At 40.1% G+C, this 22,460-nt stretch overlaps 1 protein-coding gene across 2 annotated transcripts in view; it reads right to left on the bottom strand.

The window, feature by feature from the left end:
* The window catches only part of chchd6a (coiled-coil-helix-coiled-coil-helix domain containing 6a), a 74,902-nt gene extending 52,806 nt beyond the window's left edge, over positions 1-22,096 (bottom strand). Inside the window, exons 1-4 of one of the 2 annotated variants that reach the window (XM_039008030.1) lie at positions 21,852-22,096; positions 17,434-17,530; positions 3,674-3,782; positions 3,097-3,241 (exon numbers count right to left, since the gene is read on the bottom strand). In XM_039008030.1, the coding sequence (XP_038863958.1) occupies positions 3,097-3,241; positions 3,674-3,782; positions 17,434-17,530; positions 21,852-21,935 (435 nt within the window). In that variant the 5' untranslated portion in view covers positions 21,936-22,096. The remainder of the gene's footprint in view (positions 1-3,096; positions 3,242-3,673; positions 3,783-17,433; positions 17,531-21,851) is intronic. The other variant, XM_039008031.1, reaches the window with a different exon arrangement.
* Between the last annotated feature and the right edge of the window lie 364 nt (positions 22,097-22,460).

The following is a 22,460-nucleotide window of genomic DNA, read 5'->3' on the forward strand; positions in this document are numbered from 1 at the left end:
CCTTTTAACATGAGTCTTCAATATTCCCAGGTAAGAAGTTTTAGGTTGTAGTTATTATAGGAATTATAGGACTATTTCTCTCTATACGATTTGTATTTCATATACCTTTGACTATTGGATGTTCTTATAGGCACTTTAGTATTGCAAGTGTAACAGTATAGCTTCCGTCCCTCTCCTCGCCCCTACCTGGGCTCGAACCAGGAACATGGACAACAGCCACCCTCAAAGCAGCGTTACCCATGCAGAGCAAGGGGAACAACTAGTCCAAGTCTCAGAGCAAGTGACTTTTGAAACGCTATTAGCGCGCACCCCGCTAACTAGCTAGCCATTTCACATCGGTTACACCAGCCTAATCTCGGGAGTTGATAGGCTTGAAGTCATAAACAGCGCAATGCTTGAAGCACAGCGAAGAGCTGCTGGCAAAATGCACGAGTGCTGTTGGAATGAATGCTTACGAGCCTGCTGGTGCCTACCATCGCTCAGTCAGACTGCCCTATCAAATCATAGACTTAATTATAACATAATAACACACAGAAATACGAGCCTTAGGTCATTAATATGGTTGAATCCGGAAACTATCATCTCGAAAACAAAACATTTATTCTTTCAGTGAAATACAGAACCGTTCCGTATTTTATCTAACGGGTGGTATCCATAAGTCTAAATATTCCTGTTACATTGCACAACCTTCAATGTTATGTCATAATTACGTAAAATTCTGGCAAATTAGTTTGCAACGAGCCAGGCGGCCCAAACTGTTGCATATACCCTGACTCTGCGTGCAATGAACGCATGAGAAGTGACACAATTTCACCTGGTTAATATTGCCTGCTAACCTGGATTTATTTTAGCTAAATATGCAGGATTAAAAATATATACTTCTGTGTATTGATTTTAAGAAAGGCATTGATGTTTATGGTTAGGTACACGTTGAAGCAACGACAGTCCTTTTTCGTGAATGCGCACCGCATCGATTATATACAACGCAGGACACGCTAGATAAACTAGTAATATCATCAACCATGTGTAGTTAACTAGTGATTATGATTGATTGATTGGTTTTTATAAGATAAGTTTAATGCTAGCTAGCAACTTACCTTGGCTTCTTACTACATTCGCGTAACAGGCAGGCTCCTTGTGGAGTGCAATGTAAAGCAGGTGGTTAGAGCGTTGGACTAGTTAACTGTAAGGTTGCAAAATTGAATCCCCAAGCTGACAAGGTAAAAATCTGTCGTTCTGCCCATGAACAAGGCAGTTAACCCACTGTTCCTAGGCCGTCATTGAAAATAAGAATGTGTTCTTAACTGACTTGCCTAGTTAAATAAAGGTGTAAAAAAAATATATATATAATAATAATAATAAAATCGGCCAAATCGGTGTCCAAAAATACCGATTTCCGATTGTTATGAAAACTTGAAATCGGCCCTAATTAATCGGCCATTCCGATTAATCGGTCGACCTCTAATCAAAATGTTTTGGTTTAGCTGTTCTGGTGATCGTAATTAGGCTTTTACATAGCAGAGCTTGTGACTTCACGCTCTGGGACAGACCCTGTCATCAGTAACTGATAGGGATGCAGATTGCTGGTTAGGGTATGCCAGAGCTCCAGTTTATCCTGGATCTCTTGGAGTTGAGTCCATTCACAGAGCCATTGACGCCCAGGCCAGAGCCTAGGAGAGCATGTCAAGCAAGGCAGAGCACAATGTAGGCCTGGATGACTCCCCTACAACCCCACATTCTCCTACTAACATGGAGGGTCAGCCTGCATCATCTCCACTGTAAAGCATAAACAGGCCATTGGTACCGTATTCAGTTAGGATCTTCCATGGAAATCATGTCTCCTTTCACATTTGAGGAGGATGGAGGATGGTATACTACTACAGCTGCAGATCCACCAAGGTTAAGGGTTGCCATGGTTACAATCACTGTCATTAATGTCCTGACTAATCAGGAGGCAGGGAGGGGACGTATTGGGGAGATGGAAAGGGGGGAGAGGAAGGGTGTGATGGGGGGAGGAACTGCAATTACCAGTTACCCCTCCTCTCACATCAGAGGCCCGGGCTCCGGTGGCTCATTGAGCATTCCCCACACGCTCCCTCTCCAACGAATTTCTATTAGTGTCCGACGTGTGTCTGAGCGAAGATAAGAGCCTCCAAAACACATCTCTGTGCAGGCTTCCTGAAAGGGGCTGCGTGTAAAACACGTGTTCCCCTCCTGTCTAAAGCCCCAGGAAACTCTCTGGGTCCAATTTACCGCTCAGATAGCACAACCTTGTGGGTGATGAGTGAGGGAGGGGGGAGCGTGGGAGGAGAAGGGGGGTGGGGAGAGAAACAGGGTTAGGTGGAAATTGGTATAATCAAAAAGAAGCAATTTGAGCGCTGTCAAATGTTCTATTTGTGAAAGAAAACTTAACCAGGCTCCTTACTAGCCCGAGGGGACTTGAGGAAGATAACAATGCAAAGATGTGACAGGAATATGTCATATGTAAATGCATGTACCAGTGCATGTCTGTGCAGTGTGCATCTCTTCATATGACTGCCTGTGGATGCACCACGTGTGTATGCATACGGCACCTGTTCACACACGTTTACCTGTGTGTATAATGCAGATTGCCGAGGTGAAGCTCGACTGCCGGCTTCAGAATGTTAGAGTGCACCGTTTGTGGTTGTTCATTTTATATATTTTTTGGGGGACATGAGACGTGGACCAGCATCATCATTCCATCAGCAATCTAGTGTTTCAAGACTGTAATATGGCTCCACCTATGGTATGTTAGCGGACACTGCAATGATTGTGGTTTCAGAGAATGTCCCACACAGATACATTAAGCAATAGAGAAAGATCATGCAAAGTAGAGTGGAAAGAAAAAGTTACCAATGACAGATACCCAGAGGTGTGATTATACATTACTCCAAAAAGCCTGAACACACCGTGGATCTCCAAGGTGAGAGAGAGAGAGACGTTACAGAGGGGAATACAAGATAAAACAGAGGGACAAAATAAAACAGAGGGAGTGAGACAGAGAAAGAAAGACACAGAGAGAGAACTAAAGCGAGAAAGAGAGAGAGAGATAGATAGAGAGAGAGACAGATTTACTAGTAGTTTGGTCTTTTCCCTCTCCTGGCATGATTGAAGCCTCTCTCTGTACAGTGCTTTGCTCATCTCTGTCCTGGCTGCCTCTCTCTCCCGCCGGGCCACCTTCGTTAACTCCTCCTGAACCACTGTTTGTTGCCGCTCATACCTGAGGAACACACACACACACGAATGCTTTTGTGATCTGACACGCTGCATGAAACACACAACTGTCAATCCTACAATGGTGCCATTCTGTTTTAACTGTGCCATTTACAACATCCCACAAGGGGGCAAAAAATACCACATGTATGACCTGTGTGAAAAGTCTACAATAGAAGACAATTGTCAAAAATCATCTAATTTTATATTAACCTTCATAAGGGATTACTTTTCACATAACGTGTCTTTTAGTACAGGTGAAAGAAGAAAGTCAATATCAGAAAAATAAATGTCCAAACACTAGCGTTATTGTTTGGTCTGCAATGTTTTTGTTTTGGAGCCGATTAAATGAACATTACGGTCATGAGACTTTTACCAGGCCTTTACAAGGCCCCCCCCACCCCCCCGCTAGGTAACTGTTCTTCACTCAGAACCCTACCTCTTCTTGAGCTCCTCCTTGGTGTCAGAGTGGGCTGTCTGTGGACTGGGCTGAGGCCGGGGTTGGCGCTGCTGCTGGGTTGGCGATGGACGGGGAGAGGGAGGGGGACCTGCAAACAATAACATTCATCACACCTTTTCTATGTACAGTGCCTTCGGAAAGTATTCAGACCCCTTGACGTTTTTCACATTTTGTTACGCTACAGCCTTATTCTAAAATAACTCGTTTTCTCCCCCCTCATCAATCTACACACAATACCAGTGGTGTAAAGTACTAAAGTAGTACTTTCAAGTATTTTTACTTAAATATTTTTGGGGAGTATCTGTATTTTACTTTACTATTTACACTACCGTTCAAAAGTTTGGGGTCACTTAGAAATGTCCTTGTTTTTTAAAGAAAAGTAAATTATGTCCATTAAAATAACATCAAATTGATCAGAAATACAGTGTAGACATTGTTAATGCTGTAAATGACTATTGTAGCTGTAAATGGCAGATTTTTTATGGAATATCTTCATAGGTGTACAGAGGCCCATTATCAGCAACCATCACTCCTGTGTTCCAATGGCACGTTGTGTTAGCTAATCCAAGTTTATCATTTTAAAAGGCTAATTGATCATTAGAAAACCCTTTTGCAATTATGTTAGCACAGCTGAAAACTGTTATCCTGATTAAAGAGGCAATAAAACTGGCCTTCTTTAGACTAGTTGAGTATCTGGAGCATCAGCATTTGTAGGGTTCGATTACAGTCTCGAAATGGCCAGAAACAAAGAACTTTCTTCTGAAACTTGTCAGTCTATTCTTGTTCTGAGAAACAAAGGCTATTCCATGCAAGAAATTGCCAAGAAACGGAAGACCTCGTACAACGATGTGTACTACTCCCTTCACAGAACAGCGCAAACTGGCTCTAACCAGAATAGAAAGAGGAGTGGGAGGCCCAGGTGCACAACTGAGCAAAAGGACAAGTACATTAGAGTGTCCAGTTTGAGAAACTGAAATGGCAGCTTCATTAAATAGTACCCGCAAAACACCAGTCTCAACGTCAACAGTGAAGAGGCGACTCCGGGATGCTGGCCTTCTAGGCAGAGTTGCAAAGAATAAGCCATATCTTAGACTGGCCAACAAAAATAAAAGATTAAGATGGGCAATAGAATACAGATACTGGACAGAGCAACTCTGCCTAGGCCAGCATCCCGGAGTCGCCTCTTCACTGTTTTTTTTTTTTTTTTTTTTTTTTTTTTTTTGGGGGGTGGATCAGCTTAATATTGCGGAAAGAATGTTGCTTCCAATGTAATTGTCTGCATCATTTCCAATCCCCCATATTTTTTTGGGTAAATATATATATCCATTCACGTATGCATACATATACACATATATACATACACATACCTACATAGACATACATACTTTTTTAAAGAGTATACCTTTATTATTATTCCCCGCAAACCCTACCACCGATCCCCCAATTGGAGTAAACTGATAAACATTTCTGTTTTTACCTTCAATTTATACATCTTATACACATTTTACAGACAGTCTACTTTATAATAGTTCTCTCTTGTTTGTTCTTAGTCCTTCCTCTATTTCTGTTGTCCATCCAGTTTGATTTCCACTTGTAACTGTGCTATTTCACAATAGCTCCGCACCTATACACATTTCACAGATCCCGTATGCCCTACATTGTTTATCTTGTTATTAGTCCCACCCTTCAGCTCCACTCAACCTTTCCCATCTATCTTCCAACATCATCCATTTCGGATTTTTATTTGCCATATATTTTTCAACTGTGCTGTGATGCTTCACAAAAGATTTGAATCTTCCTATTCTCATAGCTTCCACGGATTGTAAATTAAAAATAAACATTTTTGCTAAAATAATTATTATATTATTGATTGATTGACTATGGCTTTTCAAATCCCCCAGTATTGCTATCTGTAGCGTTAGTTCTACGCAAATGTTGCAATTCTTCAACCATTCCTGGACCTGTGACCAAAAACGAGCTACATGCGGACAATACCAAAATAAATGGTCTAATGACTCTGCCTCCTCACAGCAGAATCTACAGAGCTGGGAAGATTGTATCCCCCATATATATAACATTCTATTAGTTGCAAGAATTTTGTACAATAATTTAAATTGAAAAATTCGAAGTTTTGAATCCGGCGTTGTTTTGCGTATCAATTCATAAACCATGTGCCATGGAATGGGTACATCGAAAATCTCTTCCCAACTATTTTGCAATTTATATGGCACAGCTGTAAGTTTTTTGGTCCTTAAATGAAATTGGTATATGTTTTTATTTATCACACTTTTCTTTAACCATTTATGTTCTTTAATATAAGGCCGACATACAAGTTCCTTACTTTTATCCCCTTCCACCTGCCTCTTCCATTTTTGTGGTAATGCCGCAATTAATTGGTTGTAATTTTGGGTAGAGCAGACATTTCCATATGTCTGTGTTAGCTGCATGTGTGACATTACTCCACCAGTCCTATTTATGATATCATTCACAAAAATTATACCTTTTTTAAACATTTCTTCGATAAATACAGTTTTTTTATCAATTACTATATTTGAATTTAACCACAAGATTTGTTGTACTATTTGTTCCGTCCTTTCAGGTGGATTAAACTGAAATTGCAACCAACTTTCTAAGGCTTGTTTAAAAAATAAAGATATTTTGGAAATTATTTCCTTTTCAAGCAACCGAAAGTGAGCAGGTGTAATCTGAATAAAGGGAAAAAGGCCCTTCTTGAACATAGGATGAGACATTCGTACCAATCTACTAGAGAACCAGTTTGGATTTAAGTATAACTTTTGTATGACTGATGCCTTTAGTGAGAGGTCTAATGCTTTAATATTTAATAATTTCTGCCCTCCGAATTCATATTCGTTATATAAATAGGCCCTTTTAATTTTATCTGGCTTGCCGTTCCAAATAAAATTGAATATTTTTTGTTCATATAATTTAAAAAGCAGGTCACTAGGTGTAGGCAAAACCATAAGCAAATAGGTCAACTGTGATATGATTAAAGAGTTAATCAGGGTGATTTTCCCACAAATAGACAGGTATTTTCCTTTCCATGGTAGCAAGATCTTATCTATTTTTGCTAACTTTCTATAAAAATTTATTGGAGTGAGATCATTTCTTTCTTTTGGGATTTGTATACCGAGTATGTCCACATCACCGTCAGACCATTTAATTGGTAAACTACATGGCAATGTAAAATGTGTATTTTTTAGTGATCCAATACGTAATATGGTACATTTATCATAATTTGGTTTTAATCCAGAGAGGATAGCAAATGTATCTAGATCCTCTAAGAGGCCGTGGAGAGTTTCTAGTTGTGGTTTTAAAAGAAAACATGAATCATCAGCGTACAATGACACCTTAGTTTTTAGGCCCTGGATTTCTAATCCCTTAATATTAATGTTTGATCTAATTTTAACAGCTAACATTTCGATGGCAATAATAAATAGATATGCCGATAGTGGACAACCTTGTTTTACTCCTCTAGATAGTTTAAAACTTTCTGAGATGTAGCCATTATTTACTATTTTACACCTAGGGTTACTATACATAATTTTTACCCATTTTATAAGAGATTCCCCAAAATTGAAATATTCTAGGCATTTATATATAAACTCCAGTCGTACTTTATCAAAAGCCTTTTCAAAATCAGCTATGAAAACCAGGCCTGGTGTCCCCGATATTTCATAGTGTTCCATTGTTTCCAGTACTTGCCTTATATTATCTCCAATGTATCGTCCATGTAAAAAACCTGTCTGATTAGGATGAATAATATCTGACAAAACTTTTTTTATTCTATGCGCCAAGCATTTTGCTAGGATTTTTGCATCACAACACTGAAGTGTAAGAGGTCTCCAATTTTTTAAATGGACTGGATCTTTATATATACCACTTGGGTCCTGTTTCAGTAATAATGATATCACACCTTCTTGTTGCGTGTCTGATAATCTATCATTTATATAGGAGTGGTTAAAACAAGCTAATAATGGTCCTTTGAGTATATCAAAAAAATGTTTGTATACTTCCACTGGTATGCCATCCAGTCCTGGAGTTTTCCCATCCTTAAAGGCCCCAATTGCATCAAGTAGTTCCTCCTCTGTAATTAGGCCTTCACATGAGTCTTTCTGTACAGATGTTAATTTTACATTATTATTAGGGAAAAAATCCATACAATTAGTTTCAGTTAGTGGAGATGGAGGAGCCTGAAACGAAAATATATTCTTAAAGTACTTTACTTCCTCTTTCAAAATATCATTTGGTGAATCATGCGTGACTCCATCATTTGTAACAAGTTTTAATACGTTTTTTTTGGTAGCATTTCTATATTGACGATTGAAAAAGAATTTGGTGCATTTTTCCCCATATTCCATCCAGTTCGCTTTATTTTTGTAATATATTACACTGGATCTTTCTTGAATAAGTTCCTCCATTTCTTTTTGTTTTTCCTCTAACTTATTCTGTGCCTCTATGATACCGTTTTTATTGTTATCTAACTGTACTGTTAGTCCTTCAATTTCCTTTGTTAATATGGACTCTTTTGATCGAAATTGCTTTTGTTTTATAGATGAGTACTGAATTGCATGGCCTCTAAAGGCACACTTAAAAGTGTCCCATACAATATGGGGATCTGCTGTACCTATGTTATGTCTAAAAAAGTCAGTTATAAATTCTTCTGTCCTAGTTCTAAACAATTTATCATCTAGTAGGCTTTGATTAAATTTCCAATATCCTCGCCCACGTGGAAATTCTGTAAGAGTAATATATATGCCAATTATGTGATGGTCCGACCGCATTCTGTCCCCTATCAAACACTTTTTAACTTTTGGTGCCAGAGAGAATGATATAAGAAAGTAGTCAAGGCGACTAGCTTGATTAAGCCTCCGCCATGTATATCTCACTAGGTCAGGGTATTTAAGTCTCCATATATCCACTAATTCCAATACATCCATGACATTCCTGATTTCCTTAAGTGCCTGAGGGTGATAGTTTGTAGTGTGATTTCCTTTCCGGTCCATAGAGGTATTTAAGACCGTATTAAAATCTCCCACTATAATAATAGAGTCTAGTGTTGCTTGTAGAGTTGATACATTCTTATATATATTGTCAAAGAAGCTTGGATCATCATTATTCGGACCGTATAGGTTAATAAGCCATATATGTTTATTGTCCAATAACATATTTAAAATAATCCATCTACCTTGAGGATCTGTTTGGACAAGTTGCACATTTGGATCAAAGTTATTATTAATTAAAACCATCACCCCTTTTGAATTTCTTTGCCCATGGGAGAAATATATTTTGCCCCCCCAGTTCTTTTTCCACAAAACTTCATCTAAAACTGTCGAATGGGTTTCCTGTAAACAGTAGATATTATAATCCTTCTCTTTTAGCCAGGTAAATACTGATCGTCTTTTCTTATTATCTGCTAAGCCATTACAATTGTAACTGGCTATACTTATTTCACCACTTACCATAATGAGACACACCTTTCAATTATTTTTATCAAAATATATGTTTGTAAACGTCCTATTAAAAAGTAACATAATGATTGAGTGTCTATATAGTTGTACCATGACATTTGCATCTCCACTAAGCAAACCTCCAATTGGTCCCCACTATTCCACCCGCCAAAAGCCCCCATCTCGAGTTGGGTTGTCATCCCAATGCCCGGCAGACCACCCCCGACCCCCCGCATCGCACAGCCCCGGACCGACTGGGATCCATCCTTCGAAAAGTGCACACAGCACCATCCACCGAACCGAAGCAGATCCATTGCCAAATGCATTTCCATCGCCCTCACCTCGATTTTTATTACATATTGCTGTGAATCATCCTCTATAGTCCCCAACATCCTCTACTCCTTCCCTCGCAACAGTTGTGGGACACACACATACACCCACACACATTCAGCCCTTACCCCCACACAACCATAAGCTCACCCCCCCAACAATTGCACCATCCCAGAGCCCAACCCAAGATGGGTCACGACCTACAAATGTACCCGCAGCTGCAGCTGCATGAGAAGGCCTGCAAGACCGCGCAAAAAATGAGCATAAATGTAGAGATTTACCTACCATTGTCACATCCTAGATGACGGAGGTCAAATGCACACCCTCCCCCCGAAACACCCACAACACGGCCATCCATCCTGACCATGCTCCCAAGCATCTCCATGCAGTCCGATTGGTTTCGTGCCACCAGGGCCACAATAATATACCCCCTCTCTGAATGTCCGAGTGTGACCCCCTCCCCATGGGTTACTGCAGCTAGTGTTGCCAGCACTGCCACTGCCTGGGTGGGGGCACCCCACCGGAATCCCCACCGGCTAGGTACAAGGTCGTCAAGGTTCTCATTAGCAGCTTTGAGAATTTCCTTGTTTATTATGCTCTCCCTTTAGGGGGCTTTGGCTTTGCAGGACCAACCCTGCCAAGCAGGCTCAGAATCTTGAGGGGGCAGTGCTGCTCATGGTCCCTGTCCTCATTTTGGCTGCATACAGACCGTTTACAGCATGCACATAAAACAGTTAGGGACTTCTCCTTAGTATCTGGGCCATTCATGTGGGTGTCTAGGGTATAGGGCCATGGACCGTACCATTAAAATAGGATAATAAATAATTAGATATAATTTATTTTAAAAATGTAGTTCCCCATGATAGGACAATAAATAAATAAGACGTATAATTCATTATAAAAGTATATCCATCATTTGAACAACATTGAAAGCCCTCTCATACCCGGCCCACAGCAATACACTGGCTCTGGGATATGCAACTATTTCATTACTCACTCACTCAACTTTCCAAACATAACAAATAAAAATAAACACACACCACACCATCCACACATACTGTGCCTTCTGTTTACTTAGTTTTGATCTTCACTATGTAGAAATAGTGCTTGTGTTCAATTAGTTATATGTGAAGATTTATAGAAAAGCTATATTTTGTATTGTATTGTTACAATCAGTAACCGGGCTTGAATTGTGTTTATTTTCCTCATCTATGAGAACTTTGTAATTTTTAAAATAACCATGGAGTAATCTTTGTGTCTCTGAACAACTGGTTATCAATATATAGTTTATCAACGACGAGAGCTACTCGTTTCGCTTTTAATCTATTTTCTTTGAAAATTGGATACAGAACTTTGCGCCGTTCTGCAATTTCTTTCGGAAACTGATCATTCATGCCAATTTTGGTCCCAGCAAGTCTTTTACCCAGGCTTTTAACCATTATTTTATCTTTAAATGAAGCAAATTTGGCAACGATTGGGCGTTCGTACCTCTGCCCTCTCTGTCCGAGGCGGTGTACACGTTCAAGTTGGATCTTATCGATAACTTCGCGTGGAATCTGAAGCGCTGCAAAAAGGAACTCTCTAACTACAGATTCAGGAACCTCTCCTTCTTTCTCTTGGATACCTGTAAGTACCAAATTCTCTCTCATGGATCTAGTTTGTATGTCCAGTAAGCATTCTTTCAGAACATTGTTCTCCTTTTTAAATTCATTCATTTCGGTTTCAATTTTATTGACCGTCACTTTTAGCGCGTGTGTTTCCTTCTCCAATGTCGCAGCTTTTTCATCACTCATCTCTAGGCTTGCCTTCAAGTCTTTTATATCTTTACTAACTAATTCAAGTATACCCAGTTTGTCATTTATTGATTTTAACAGATCGGTTTCGACCTTTACCATTGCTGGTGTTGAGAATATTAGATCATCCGTGTCGGTTGAGGAGTCACGTTTTCGTTTTTGATTCGGTTCCCCTGTCTTATTCTCCGTCATGTTTGGGTGTTGCTTGTTTTCGTAATATTTGTCGATAAATGTCTCTAGTCTTAGGATTTGTTTTGTGTTATTATCCAGATTGAAGGTTATCACCCACCAGATTATTTAGTGCTAATATTTTAGTCTAATTTAGCAGATATTTTGAATATTATGTTTTATCTTGAGGTGCTCTACATAACTTCGTTCAGTCCGCCATTACCTTTACGTCCGCCGTTGCAATATGTTATTGTTAGCTCTTCACTGTTTTAATTGAAATAATAATTGTGTCCTTCAAACTTAGCTTTCGTCAAAGGATTCTCCATTTGCAGCAATTACAGCCTAACAGATCTTTGGCATTCTAGTTGTCAATTTGTTGAGGTAATCTGAAGAGATTTCACCCCATGCTTCCTGAAGCACCTCCCACAAGTTGGATTGGCTTGATGGCCACTTCTTACATACCATACAGTCAAGCTGCTCCCACAACAGCTCAATAGGGTTGAGAACCGGTGACTGTGCTGGCCACTCCATTAGACAGAATACCAGCTGACTGCTTCTTCCCTAAATAGTTATTGCATAGTTTGGAAATGTGCTTTGGGTCATTGCCCTGTTGTAGAAGGAAATAGGCTCCAATTAAGCGCCGTCCACAGGGTATGGCATGGCGTTGCAAAATGGAGTGATAGCTTTCCTTCTTCAAGATCCCTTTTACCCTGTACAAATCTCCCACTTTAACACCACCCTGGACCATCACAATGCCGCCACCATGCTTGACAGATGGGGTCATGCACTCCTCCAGCATCTTTTCATTTTTTCTGCATCTCACGAATGTTCTTCTTTGTGATCCGAACACATCAAACTTAGATTTGTCTGTCCATAACACTGTTTTCCAATCTTCCTCTGTTCAGTATCTCTGTTCTTTTCCCCATCTTAATCTTTTATTTTTATTGGTCAGTCTGAGATATGGCTTTTTCTTTGCAACTCTGCCTAGAAGGCCAGCATCCTGGAGTCACCTCTTCACTGTTGACGTTGAGACTGGTGTTTTGCGGGTACTATTTAATGAAGCTGCCAGTTGAGGACTTGTGACGCGTCTGTTTCTCAAACTAGACACTAATGTACTTGTCTCTTGCTCAGTTGTGCACCGGGGCCTACACTAGCATGTCTACACTAGCATACCATAGGTGGAGCCATATTACAGTCTTGAAACACTAGATTGCTGATGGAATGATGATGCTGGTCCACGTCTCACAAAGACAACGGTTGGAACCAAAAATCTCAAATTTGGACCAAAAGACAGATTTCCACCGGTCTAATGTCCATTGCTTGTGTATTGCACTTGATGGTTCTTGCAACTGCACTTATACAAACTTTGAAAGTTCTTGAAAGTGTTCCAGATTGACTGACCTTCATGTTTAAAAGTAATGATGGACTGTCATTTCTCTTTGCTTTTTGAGCTGTTCTTGCCATAATATAGACTTAGTCTTTTACCAAATAGGGCCATCTTCTGTATACCACTCCTATCTTGTCACAACCCAACTGATTGGCTCAAACGCATTAGGAAGGAAATACATTCCACAAATGAACTTTTAACAAGGCACATTTTCTACAATGTAGAAAACAGTAAAAATAAAGAAAAATCCGGTAATAAGTAGGTGTGTCCAAACTTTTGACTGGTACTGTACATATACACACAGTCTAAATATATTTATATGCCGGACTCTGACATTGCTCGCTCTGGTATTTCTTCATTTCTAGTTTTTTTCTTCATTTTACTTTTTGTATTATACATGTCAAACCAAATTTGATTTGCCGATTGCTTTGTAAACAACAGGTGTATAATAACTGTGAAATGCTTACTTACTAACAATCCAGAGACAAAAATAGAAAGATAATAACAAGAGGAATAAATACACAATAAGTAATGATAACTTGGCTATACACACGGGGTACCAGTACCGAGTCGATGTGCAGGGATACGAGGTAACTGAGGTAGACATGTACATATAGGTAGGGTAAAGTGACTAGGCAACAAGATAGATAATACGCAATAGCAGCAGCGTATGTTATGAGTCAAAAGATTTAGTGCAAAGGGGGTTCAATGCAGATAGTCTAAGTAGCTATTTGTATTGTTATAGTTAGATATTACCACACCACTGAAGCTAGGAACATAAGCATTTCGCTACACTCTTGATGGCATCTGCAAATCTATGTATGAGGGCAATAAACTTTGACGTGATCACAAAAAGTAGTCAATATTGGACAATTATTTGCATATATAGTGCCTTGGAAAGTATTCAGACCTCTGACTTTTTCCACATTTTGTTACGTTACAGCTAGTAATGCACCGATATGACATTTTTGGCCGATTACCGATATCTTCCTTGCCAAAAAAAAAAAAACGATACCGATAACCGATATTAAAAAACTTTGCGTCCTTTTAAGCATTCTAGTACAGTTAAATAGTTAGCACACACACATGGACGCAGCACGGTCTAAGGCACTGCATCTCAATGCAAGAGGTTCGAATCCAGGCTGTATCACATCTGGCCGGGATTGGGAGTCCCATAGGGCGGAGCACAATTGGCCCAGCGTCGTCCGGGCTGTCATTGTAAATAGGAATTTGTTCTTAACTGACTTGGCTAGTTAAATAAAGGTTATATATATATATATATATATATATATATATATATATATATATATATATATATATATATATATACACACAACTCAAAAAGTTATTTTGTTGGCATTTACATATGTCCCCATTACCAGTAAAAACATAATCAAAACCTATTTCCTTCACTTACTTGCTGTGCTGTTTCGTTGTTCATTTGTTCAGTCGTTTCATTCTCAACCAGGACCTCTAAGGAACACCGTTTGGGTCTTTGTGTGTCAAAAAGGATACACGTCAAATAACACTATTTAAGTATCAAAAAAGCTTGTTGACCAGTCAGGACCTGAATATGACTGCACGTCACAGTAGTTATTACACATTGATTACACTATCACTCCTATTTCATATGTCACAACGATTCATCGATACGTATGCTATGATGCTGGTAAAGTTGTCTCGTGCACCTACAGTGCTGGTCATAAAAAAAAGCTAGCTAGCTCATGGATGCAAACAGTGTTCTTCTCCAAAAACATAGCAACACGACATCTGTTTCAGTAGCTATAGTTAGCTAGCTAGGTGTCATCATCTAAAATAACCCTAATTTATAAGACAGTTCTTATTTGATTAACGGTGGTCGGACCCATCTATGTGAAGCTAGCCACAATAAGGATTAGCCACAATAGTGGACTTTGCGGTTAGCCTCCAAAATAAAAGTATGGCAAAATTCTCCTATTTGTATTAATTTGCATCACTGTCAATGACATACTTTTATTTTGAAACCGCAAATTCCACTATTGTGCCTAATCCTTATTGTGGCTAGCTTCACAACACATAACCCGGTCCGGTCGAGTCTCACTAGTCAGATGAAGCTAGCTGGCTGCTTATAACGTTAACTTTGGGCAACAGGGTTAAGTAGCCAGCTAGCTATTTATTTTCATGAACTGAAGTTCTATTTCAATAGGCAAACAAATGGCAACCTTGCTAATACTTACTCACAAGGATTCCTAAATCATTGCTAAGAATAATGAAAATAGCTGCAGTTTCTACTGGTCATTGTTTTCAAGCTGGTTGTATTGGTGCTAGCAAGGTACCAAGCTAAAGCTAGCTACCCCAGAAGCTGCAGTCAAACAAATGATGCTTTATTACCAACGCAATATTGTAAACACATCGTTCGTGGCCGATGTTTGCGTGTTTGCAGACTTCTTTGTACAGCTTTGACAGTGCTACTGTATCTTTTTTGACACGCAAAGACCCAAACGGCATTCCATAGTATGTATAGCAGTGACACTATTACTGTTTAACTCCGGTAGAGCGGCATCTGAAAAATAGCGCACTTGGTAGTGTGTATCTGTGCTCGACCAGTCGGCGAAAGCCAACATCACCCACGACAGAGAACGGTTGATTGTCAAGGGCAATGAATTCCATTATCTTGGCTTTCATGGATTTCGCCTTTGAGTTGTCTCGCTGAAATTTTCTTACTCTTTCAAATGACTGCTCGACTTGTTGACTGCTTGATCCACACAGCAGACATTGTGGGCTAGGTTAGGAATGCTGTGTTGCACGTGTAGCGCAACATTTATGTAGCATCCTTAGGTCATGTACCTACATTATATAGGTATGCACCGTAGCTTTGATATCGTTGTTAAACTAGACATCGGGCCAATACCAATGTTGGCATTTTTAGCTAATATCGGCTCATTCCGATATGTTCGCCGATATATCGTGCATCCCTAGTTACAGCCTTATTCTAAAATGGATTAAAAATATATATATATCCTCAGCAATCTACACACAAGAACACCCCATACTGACAAAGTGAAAACAGTTTTTTTGAAATGTTGCATAAGTATTCAGACCCTTTGCTATGAGACTCCAAATTGAGCTCTGGTGGATCCTGTTTCCATTGATCATCCTTGACATGTTTCTACAACTTGATTGGAGTCCACCTGTGGTAAATTCAATTGATTGGACATGATTTGGAAAGGCACACATCCATCTATATAAGGTCCCACAGTTGAAAGTGCATGTCAGAGCAAAAACCAAGCCATGAGGTTGAAGGAATTGTCCTTAGAGCTCCGAGACAGGATTGTGTCTCAGTATAGATCTGGGAAAGGTTTCCAAAAGATGTCTGCAGCATTGAAGGTCCCCAAGAACACAATGGCCTCCATCATTATTAAATGGAAGAAGTTTGGAACCACCAAGACTCTTCCTAGAGCTGGCCGCCCGACCAAACTGAGCAATCGGGGGAGAAGGGCCTTGGTCAGGGAGGTGACCAAGAACTTGACAGAGCTCCAGAGTTCCTCTGTGGAGATGGGAGAACCGTCCAGAAGGACAACCATCTCTGCAGCACTACACCAATCAGGCCTTTATGGTAGAGTGGCCAGACGGAAGTCACTCCTCCGTAAAAGGCACATGACAGCCCGCTAGAGTTTGCCAAAAGGCACCTAAAGACTCTCAGACCATGAGAAACAAGATTTTCTGGTCTGATGAAACCAAGATTGAACTCTTTGGCCTAAATGCCAAGCGTCATGTCTGGAGGAAACCTGGTACCATCCCTACGGTGAAGCATGGTGGTGGCAGTATCATGCTGTGGGGATGTTTTCAGCAGCAGGTACTGGTTGAACGGAGCAAAGTACAGAGAGATCCTTGATGAAAACCTGCTCTAAAGCTGGGGCGAAGGTTCACCTTCCAACAGGACAACAACCCTAAGCAAACAGCCAAGAAAACGCAGGAGTGGCATCGGGGCAAGTCTCTGAATGTCCTTGAGTGGCCCAGCCAGAGCTCGGACTTGAACCTGATCAAACATCTCTGGAAAGGCCTGAAAATAGCTGTGCAGCAACACTCCCCATCCAAACTGATAGAGCTTGAGAGGATCTGCAAAGAAGAACTATAGGTGTGCCAAGCTTGTAGCGTCCTACTCAAGAAGACTCAATTCTGTAAATCACTGCCAAAGGTGCTTCAACAAAGTACTGAGTAAAGGGTCAGAAAACTTCATGTAAATCTGATATTTATATTTTTAAGAAATTAGCAAACATTTCTATAAACCTGTTTTTGCTTTGCCATTATGGGGTATTGTGTGTAGATTGATGAGGGGAAAAAACAATTTAAATCAATTTTAGAATAAGGCTGTAACGTAACAAAATGTGGGAAAAGTATACTTTCCAAAGGCACTGTATGTCCTTGGTGTATTATTGTGACCAGTTTGTAAAGTGTGTCACCTACTCTGGTCAATGAGGCTGTACATTCAAGTCTCAAAACCCACTTACTTGTGTGAAACAGATTTATCATCAGCTATTACATTTTTTTCTGTTATGTTGGGTCATAAAGAGTTGAGCAGGACTGAAAAGTGGAGGTGGTAAATTAGCTTACTTTCTTTCTTGGGGCTGGTGGGGGGCGGTGGTTTGAGGTCTGCTGTTTGGTTGGCAGGACCTGCTCCCCTCATCCTCTGGAGAACATCCTCTGACAGCTGAACACAACAGTGACGAGAGGGAAGATTAGCATTAAGGCTAACATATCTCCGAAAACCCTTGGAATTATTTTGTCATTTTTCAGTAACCTCTTTATTTACAATTTATAAAGGATTCGTTAAGGGTTTATCAGTAGTTGTACGTCACATATATTTTTTAAATGTGTTAGCCTATAAAGGTCACTGTTCATTACTGATTTATAAACACTCTACAAGCTACTCATAAAACCTTTGTATGCCATAATCAAACTCTATTCACTAGTTGACAATGATAATGTGTTGATATAAGTTCAGAGAAACTGATCAATAGCAAGAAGATACTTTTACAAGGCAACGTCTATTCTAGACTAAACTCCCCGTAGGGCAGACAGCAGGTGCAAAGGTTCAACAGTCTGCAACGAGTATGTGTGCCCAGCTGAGCAGGCACAATATTTTCTCATTTAACAGCTGAGTCATTCCATGTCATTTCAGCAAGCTATGACACCCACCATCACAGATTGTTCTGAAATCGTTTCTGTAGTTAGAGAGGTAAAATTGGCATTCCTGAAACATTATTTTGTTGAACTTTTATTTGATCTCTGAGAAATTAAGATAATTGATTGCACCCAAATTGCCTATTTTAATTTATAGGATTCAGATGATACTAAATATAGTACCCAACATTTGATTTGGACGAAACTTCTTCCTACCAAAACGTAAGACATGAGGAATCACAAAAACATTTTTAAAGCCACCCATGGACCAATCGCACCCCAACAACCTGTATACAGTATCAGTTCTCTATGTCTGACAAGTGTATGAAGATGTGGCTTGGAGAATTCCTTCTTCATACCATCTAATGTACACTACCGTTCAAAAGTTTGGGGTCACTTAGAAATGTCCTTGTTTTTTAAAGAAAAGCACATTTTATGTCCATTAAAATAACATCAAATTGATCAGAAATACAGTGTAGACACTGTTAATGTTGTAAATGACTATTGTAGCTGGAAACGGCTGATTTTTTATGGAATATCTTCATAGGTGTACAGAGGCCCATTATCAGCAACCATCACTCCTGTGTTCCAATGGCATGCTGTGTTAGCTAATCCAAGTTTATCATTTTAAAAGGCTAATTGATCATTAGAAAACCCTTTTGCAATTATGTTGTCCTGATTAAAGAAGCAATAAAACTGGCCTTCTTTCGACTGGTTGAGTATCTGGAGCATCAGCATTTGGGTTTCGATTGGCCAGAAACAAAGAAATTCCTTCTGAAACTCGTCAGTCTATTCTTGTTCTGAGAAATTAAGGCTATTCCATACGAGAAACTGCCAAGAAACTGAAGATCTCGTACAGCGTTGTGTACTACTCCCTTCACAGAACAGCACAAACTGGCTCTAACCAGAATAGAAAGAGGAGTGGGAGGCCCCGGTGCACAACTGAGTAAGAGGACAAGTACATTAGAGTATCTAGCCTGAGAAACAGACGCCTCACAAGTCCTCAACTGGCAGCTTCATTAAATAATACCCGCAAAACACCAGTCTCAACATCAACAGTGAAGAGGTGACTCCGGGATGAGGGCCTTCTAGGCAGAGTTCCTCTGTCCAGTATCTTGTGTTCTTTTGCCCATCTTAATCTTTTATTTTTATTGGCCAGTCTGAGATACGACTTTTTCTTTGCAACTCTGCCTAGAAGGCCAGCATCCTGGAGTCACCTCTTCACGTTGAGACTGGTGTTTTGCGGGTCAGGACATGCAGGTTGAAATATCAAAATGAACTCTAAACCAACTATATTAATTTGGGGACAGGTTGAAAAGCATTTCAATATTTATGGCAATTTAGCTAGCTAATTTGTCCTGGGATATAAACATTGTGTTGTTATTTTACCGGAAATGCACAAGGTCCTCTACTCAAGCTAGATAGCTAGCTTGAGCTTGCTAGCTAATTTGTCCTTGGATATAAACATCGGGTTGTTATTTTACCTGAAATGCACAAGGTCCTTTTTTCTTTGTTCTTTGTAGAATTTTGACCCATTTTGAGTCACACAAAAGTGTGTGTTCTCTACTCCGAGAATAAATACACAGATAAAAGGGGACGTTTACAGTTAGTTATTTCTAGAAATCTCTCCTCTGTCAGTTTTCTTCTGTGGACTTTATATGGCAGTTGGCAGCCAACTTTAAGGTGCATTACCACCATGAATTGGACTGGAGCGTGGACCTCAGTTCATCTTTCAATCACCCATGTGGGTATATGCTCCTAAAAACCAATGAGGAGATGGGAGAGGCGGGACTTTCAGCGCGTCAAGCATAAAAAAATGTAACCCAAAAACTATTTTAGCGCCTGACTACGCAGACGCTCGTTGATGCGCGCAAGCAGTTTGGATGAAATTATTAAATAACATGCATGTCTAAATGTATTTTTCCACGATCGCGCTACATGCCGACCAGACCGCTCTCACGCGTGCGTCATTGCACGCATATTGATTTTGTCCACCCACACCAGACGCAATTAGGACACGCAGGTTGAAAAATCTAAATTAACTCTGAACCAACTATATTAATTTGTGGATAGGTTGAAAAGCATAGTAGTGCGTACAGCCCAGTACATCACTGGGGCTAAGCTGCCTGCCATCCAGGACCTCTATACCAGGCAGTGTCAGAAGAAGGCCCTAAAAATTGTCAAAGACCCCAGCCACCCCAGTCATAGACTGTTCTCTCTACTGCCGCATGGCAAGCGGTACCGGAGTGCCAAGTCTAGGACAAAAAGGCTTCTCAACAGTTTTTACCTCTAACATGCTGAGCAGACTGGACACGTCGCAAAATACATGTAGAAATCCATGTTATTATTGCACACACACTGCTCGCGCACGCCAACGAGCGTCTGCGTTGCCACGGGCTAAAATAGAAGTAATTCCTATTTCTGACGTAGATCGCGTTGAAAGTCCTGCCTCTCCCATCTCCTCATTGGTTTATAGAAGCAGGTACCCACGTGCCATTTCCTTATTGGTTATACCCACGTGGGTGATTGAAAGACTAAATGTTTTGCCGGTTGTCGTGGTAAAAGTGTAGATGCCAATCACCATATCATTTCAAAGTTGAAAAAGCCTGAAAGGAGGAGAGATAACTAGAAAATATTCGGTTGGCCGTTTTATGTGTGGATTAATTGTCGGAGTAGAAGACCTTGTGCATTTCAGGTAAAAAAACAACTCAATGTTTATATCCCAGGACAAATTAGCTAGCAACAGCAAGCTAGCTAAATAGGACAAATTAGCTAGCAACAGCAAGTTAGCTAAATAGGACAAATTAGCTAGCAAGTGCAAGCTAACTAGCTAAATTGCCATACATGTTTAATGCCGAGTTTGTAATCTCTCCTATTTCAGGCTTCTTCTTCTTCGGACTTTATATGGCGGTTGGCAACCAACTTTAAGGTGCATTACCACTACCAACTGGACTGGAGTGTGGACCTCAGTTCATTGGTTTTTAGGAGCATGTGCCCACGGGGGTGATTGAAAGACAAACTGAGGTCCACACTCCAGTCCAGTTGGTGGTGGTAATGCGCCTTAAAGTTGGTTGCCAACTGCCATATAAAGTCTAAAGAAGAAGCCTGAAGAGGGACAGATTATTAGAAACAAACTTGGTTTACTCTTTTATCTGTGGATTAATTTTCGGAGTAGAGGACCTTGTGCATTTCCAGTAGAATAACAACCCAATATTTATATCCCAGGACAAATTAACTAGCAAAATTGCCATAAATGTTTCAATTATTTTTAACCTGTCCCCAAATTAATATAGTTGGTTCAGAGTTCGTTTTGATATTTCAACCTGCGTGTCCTGATCGCGTTTGGTGTGGGTGGACAAAATCAACATTCGCGCGAGTGGTCTGGTCAGCATGATCCTGCCTGCAGATGTCTGGCTAGTCACTCGCTGGCTACCATACCCAATCGGCTTATAGTGTAAACCACTAGAACAGTAGGCCTCGAGATTATGTCTAGTTAGCTAACATACATTGCTGTGATGACAGGTTTCTTCTCCTGCATACACCCGCCTAAATGGCTCATTTTATATGACCACGTATGTCCTAGCTAGTTAACGTTATTAACCTCGCCCAGTTCATACAAGGTGACAGACATAGGGGTGGCATCGCTGCGCTAGTCTGGCAGCATCACTCACTACATGTAGCTAGTATCCTTTCACAGCCATTGGACCAAATACTATTGTACCAGTTAGACAAATAAATATTAAATTGAAACATTCGTCTCACACTGGTGACACATTTGAACACCACCTTGCTAACGTTAGTGTAACTAGCTAGCTAGCTAGAAGTATGATAGCAGCCAAGAATGTTACCTTTACACCACGAAGAACCCGTACTGTGTCCTCATCATCCACTCCAAAAGACACTTTCCTGGTCGCACTTTGACCAGATCCCATCTCTATCGTCCAAATATTCTTCCAAATGGTAGAAAAGGGTGTTCACTTCCCCACTGTGTTGACAGCTATTTTTGACAGATTGAATCTCTTTACGAGAACGAATCATACGAATTTGAATATAAATGGATGGGGTTGTATTCTCGTACGCCATAGGACGATAATGTGATGTGATCCAATGGAATTTGTGGACGTTCGAGGTGCTACCGAAAGGTTAAGGGGAAATGTAGTTTAATTTGTTTAAATACGATTTCCGACGGCATATGTCAGTAGAGGGCACTGTGCACAAAGTTTTGCAAAATACGCAGGCCATGAGCTGTCAGAACCAATATGTGTTTTGTAGGGCAAGATAGGTTGGAAGACAGAAACCAGTGTGTCATATCGAGTGGTACCTACTTAATAATTTTTAATTTTTAATAATAATTATAGATGAGCCCTGAGTTACATAAATGACAGAAAATACACACATGAAAATATAAATACAAAATGCAAGCAGAAAGAAAAATATGGTCATAAAAAACAAAGACA

Source organism: Salvelinus namaycush, chromosome 14, assembly GCF_016432855.1.
Source record: "Salvelinus namaycush isolate Seneca chromosome 14, SaNama_1.0, whole genome shotgun sequence".
Taxonomy (NCBI): Eukaryota; Metazoa; Chordata; class Actinopteri; order Salmoniformes; family Salmonidae; genus Salvelinus; species Salvelinus namaycush.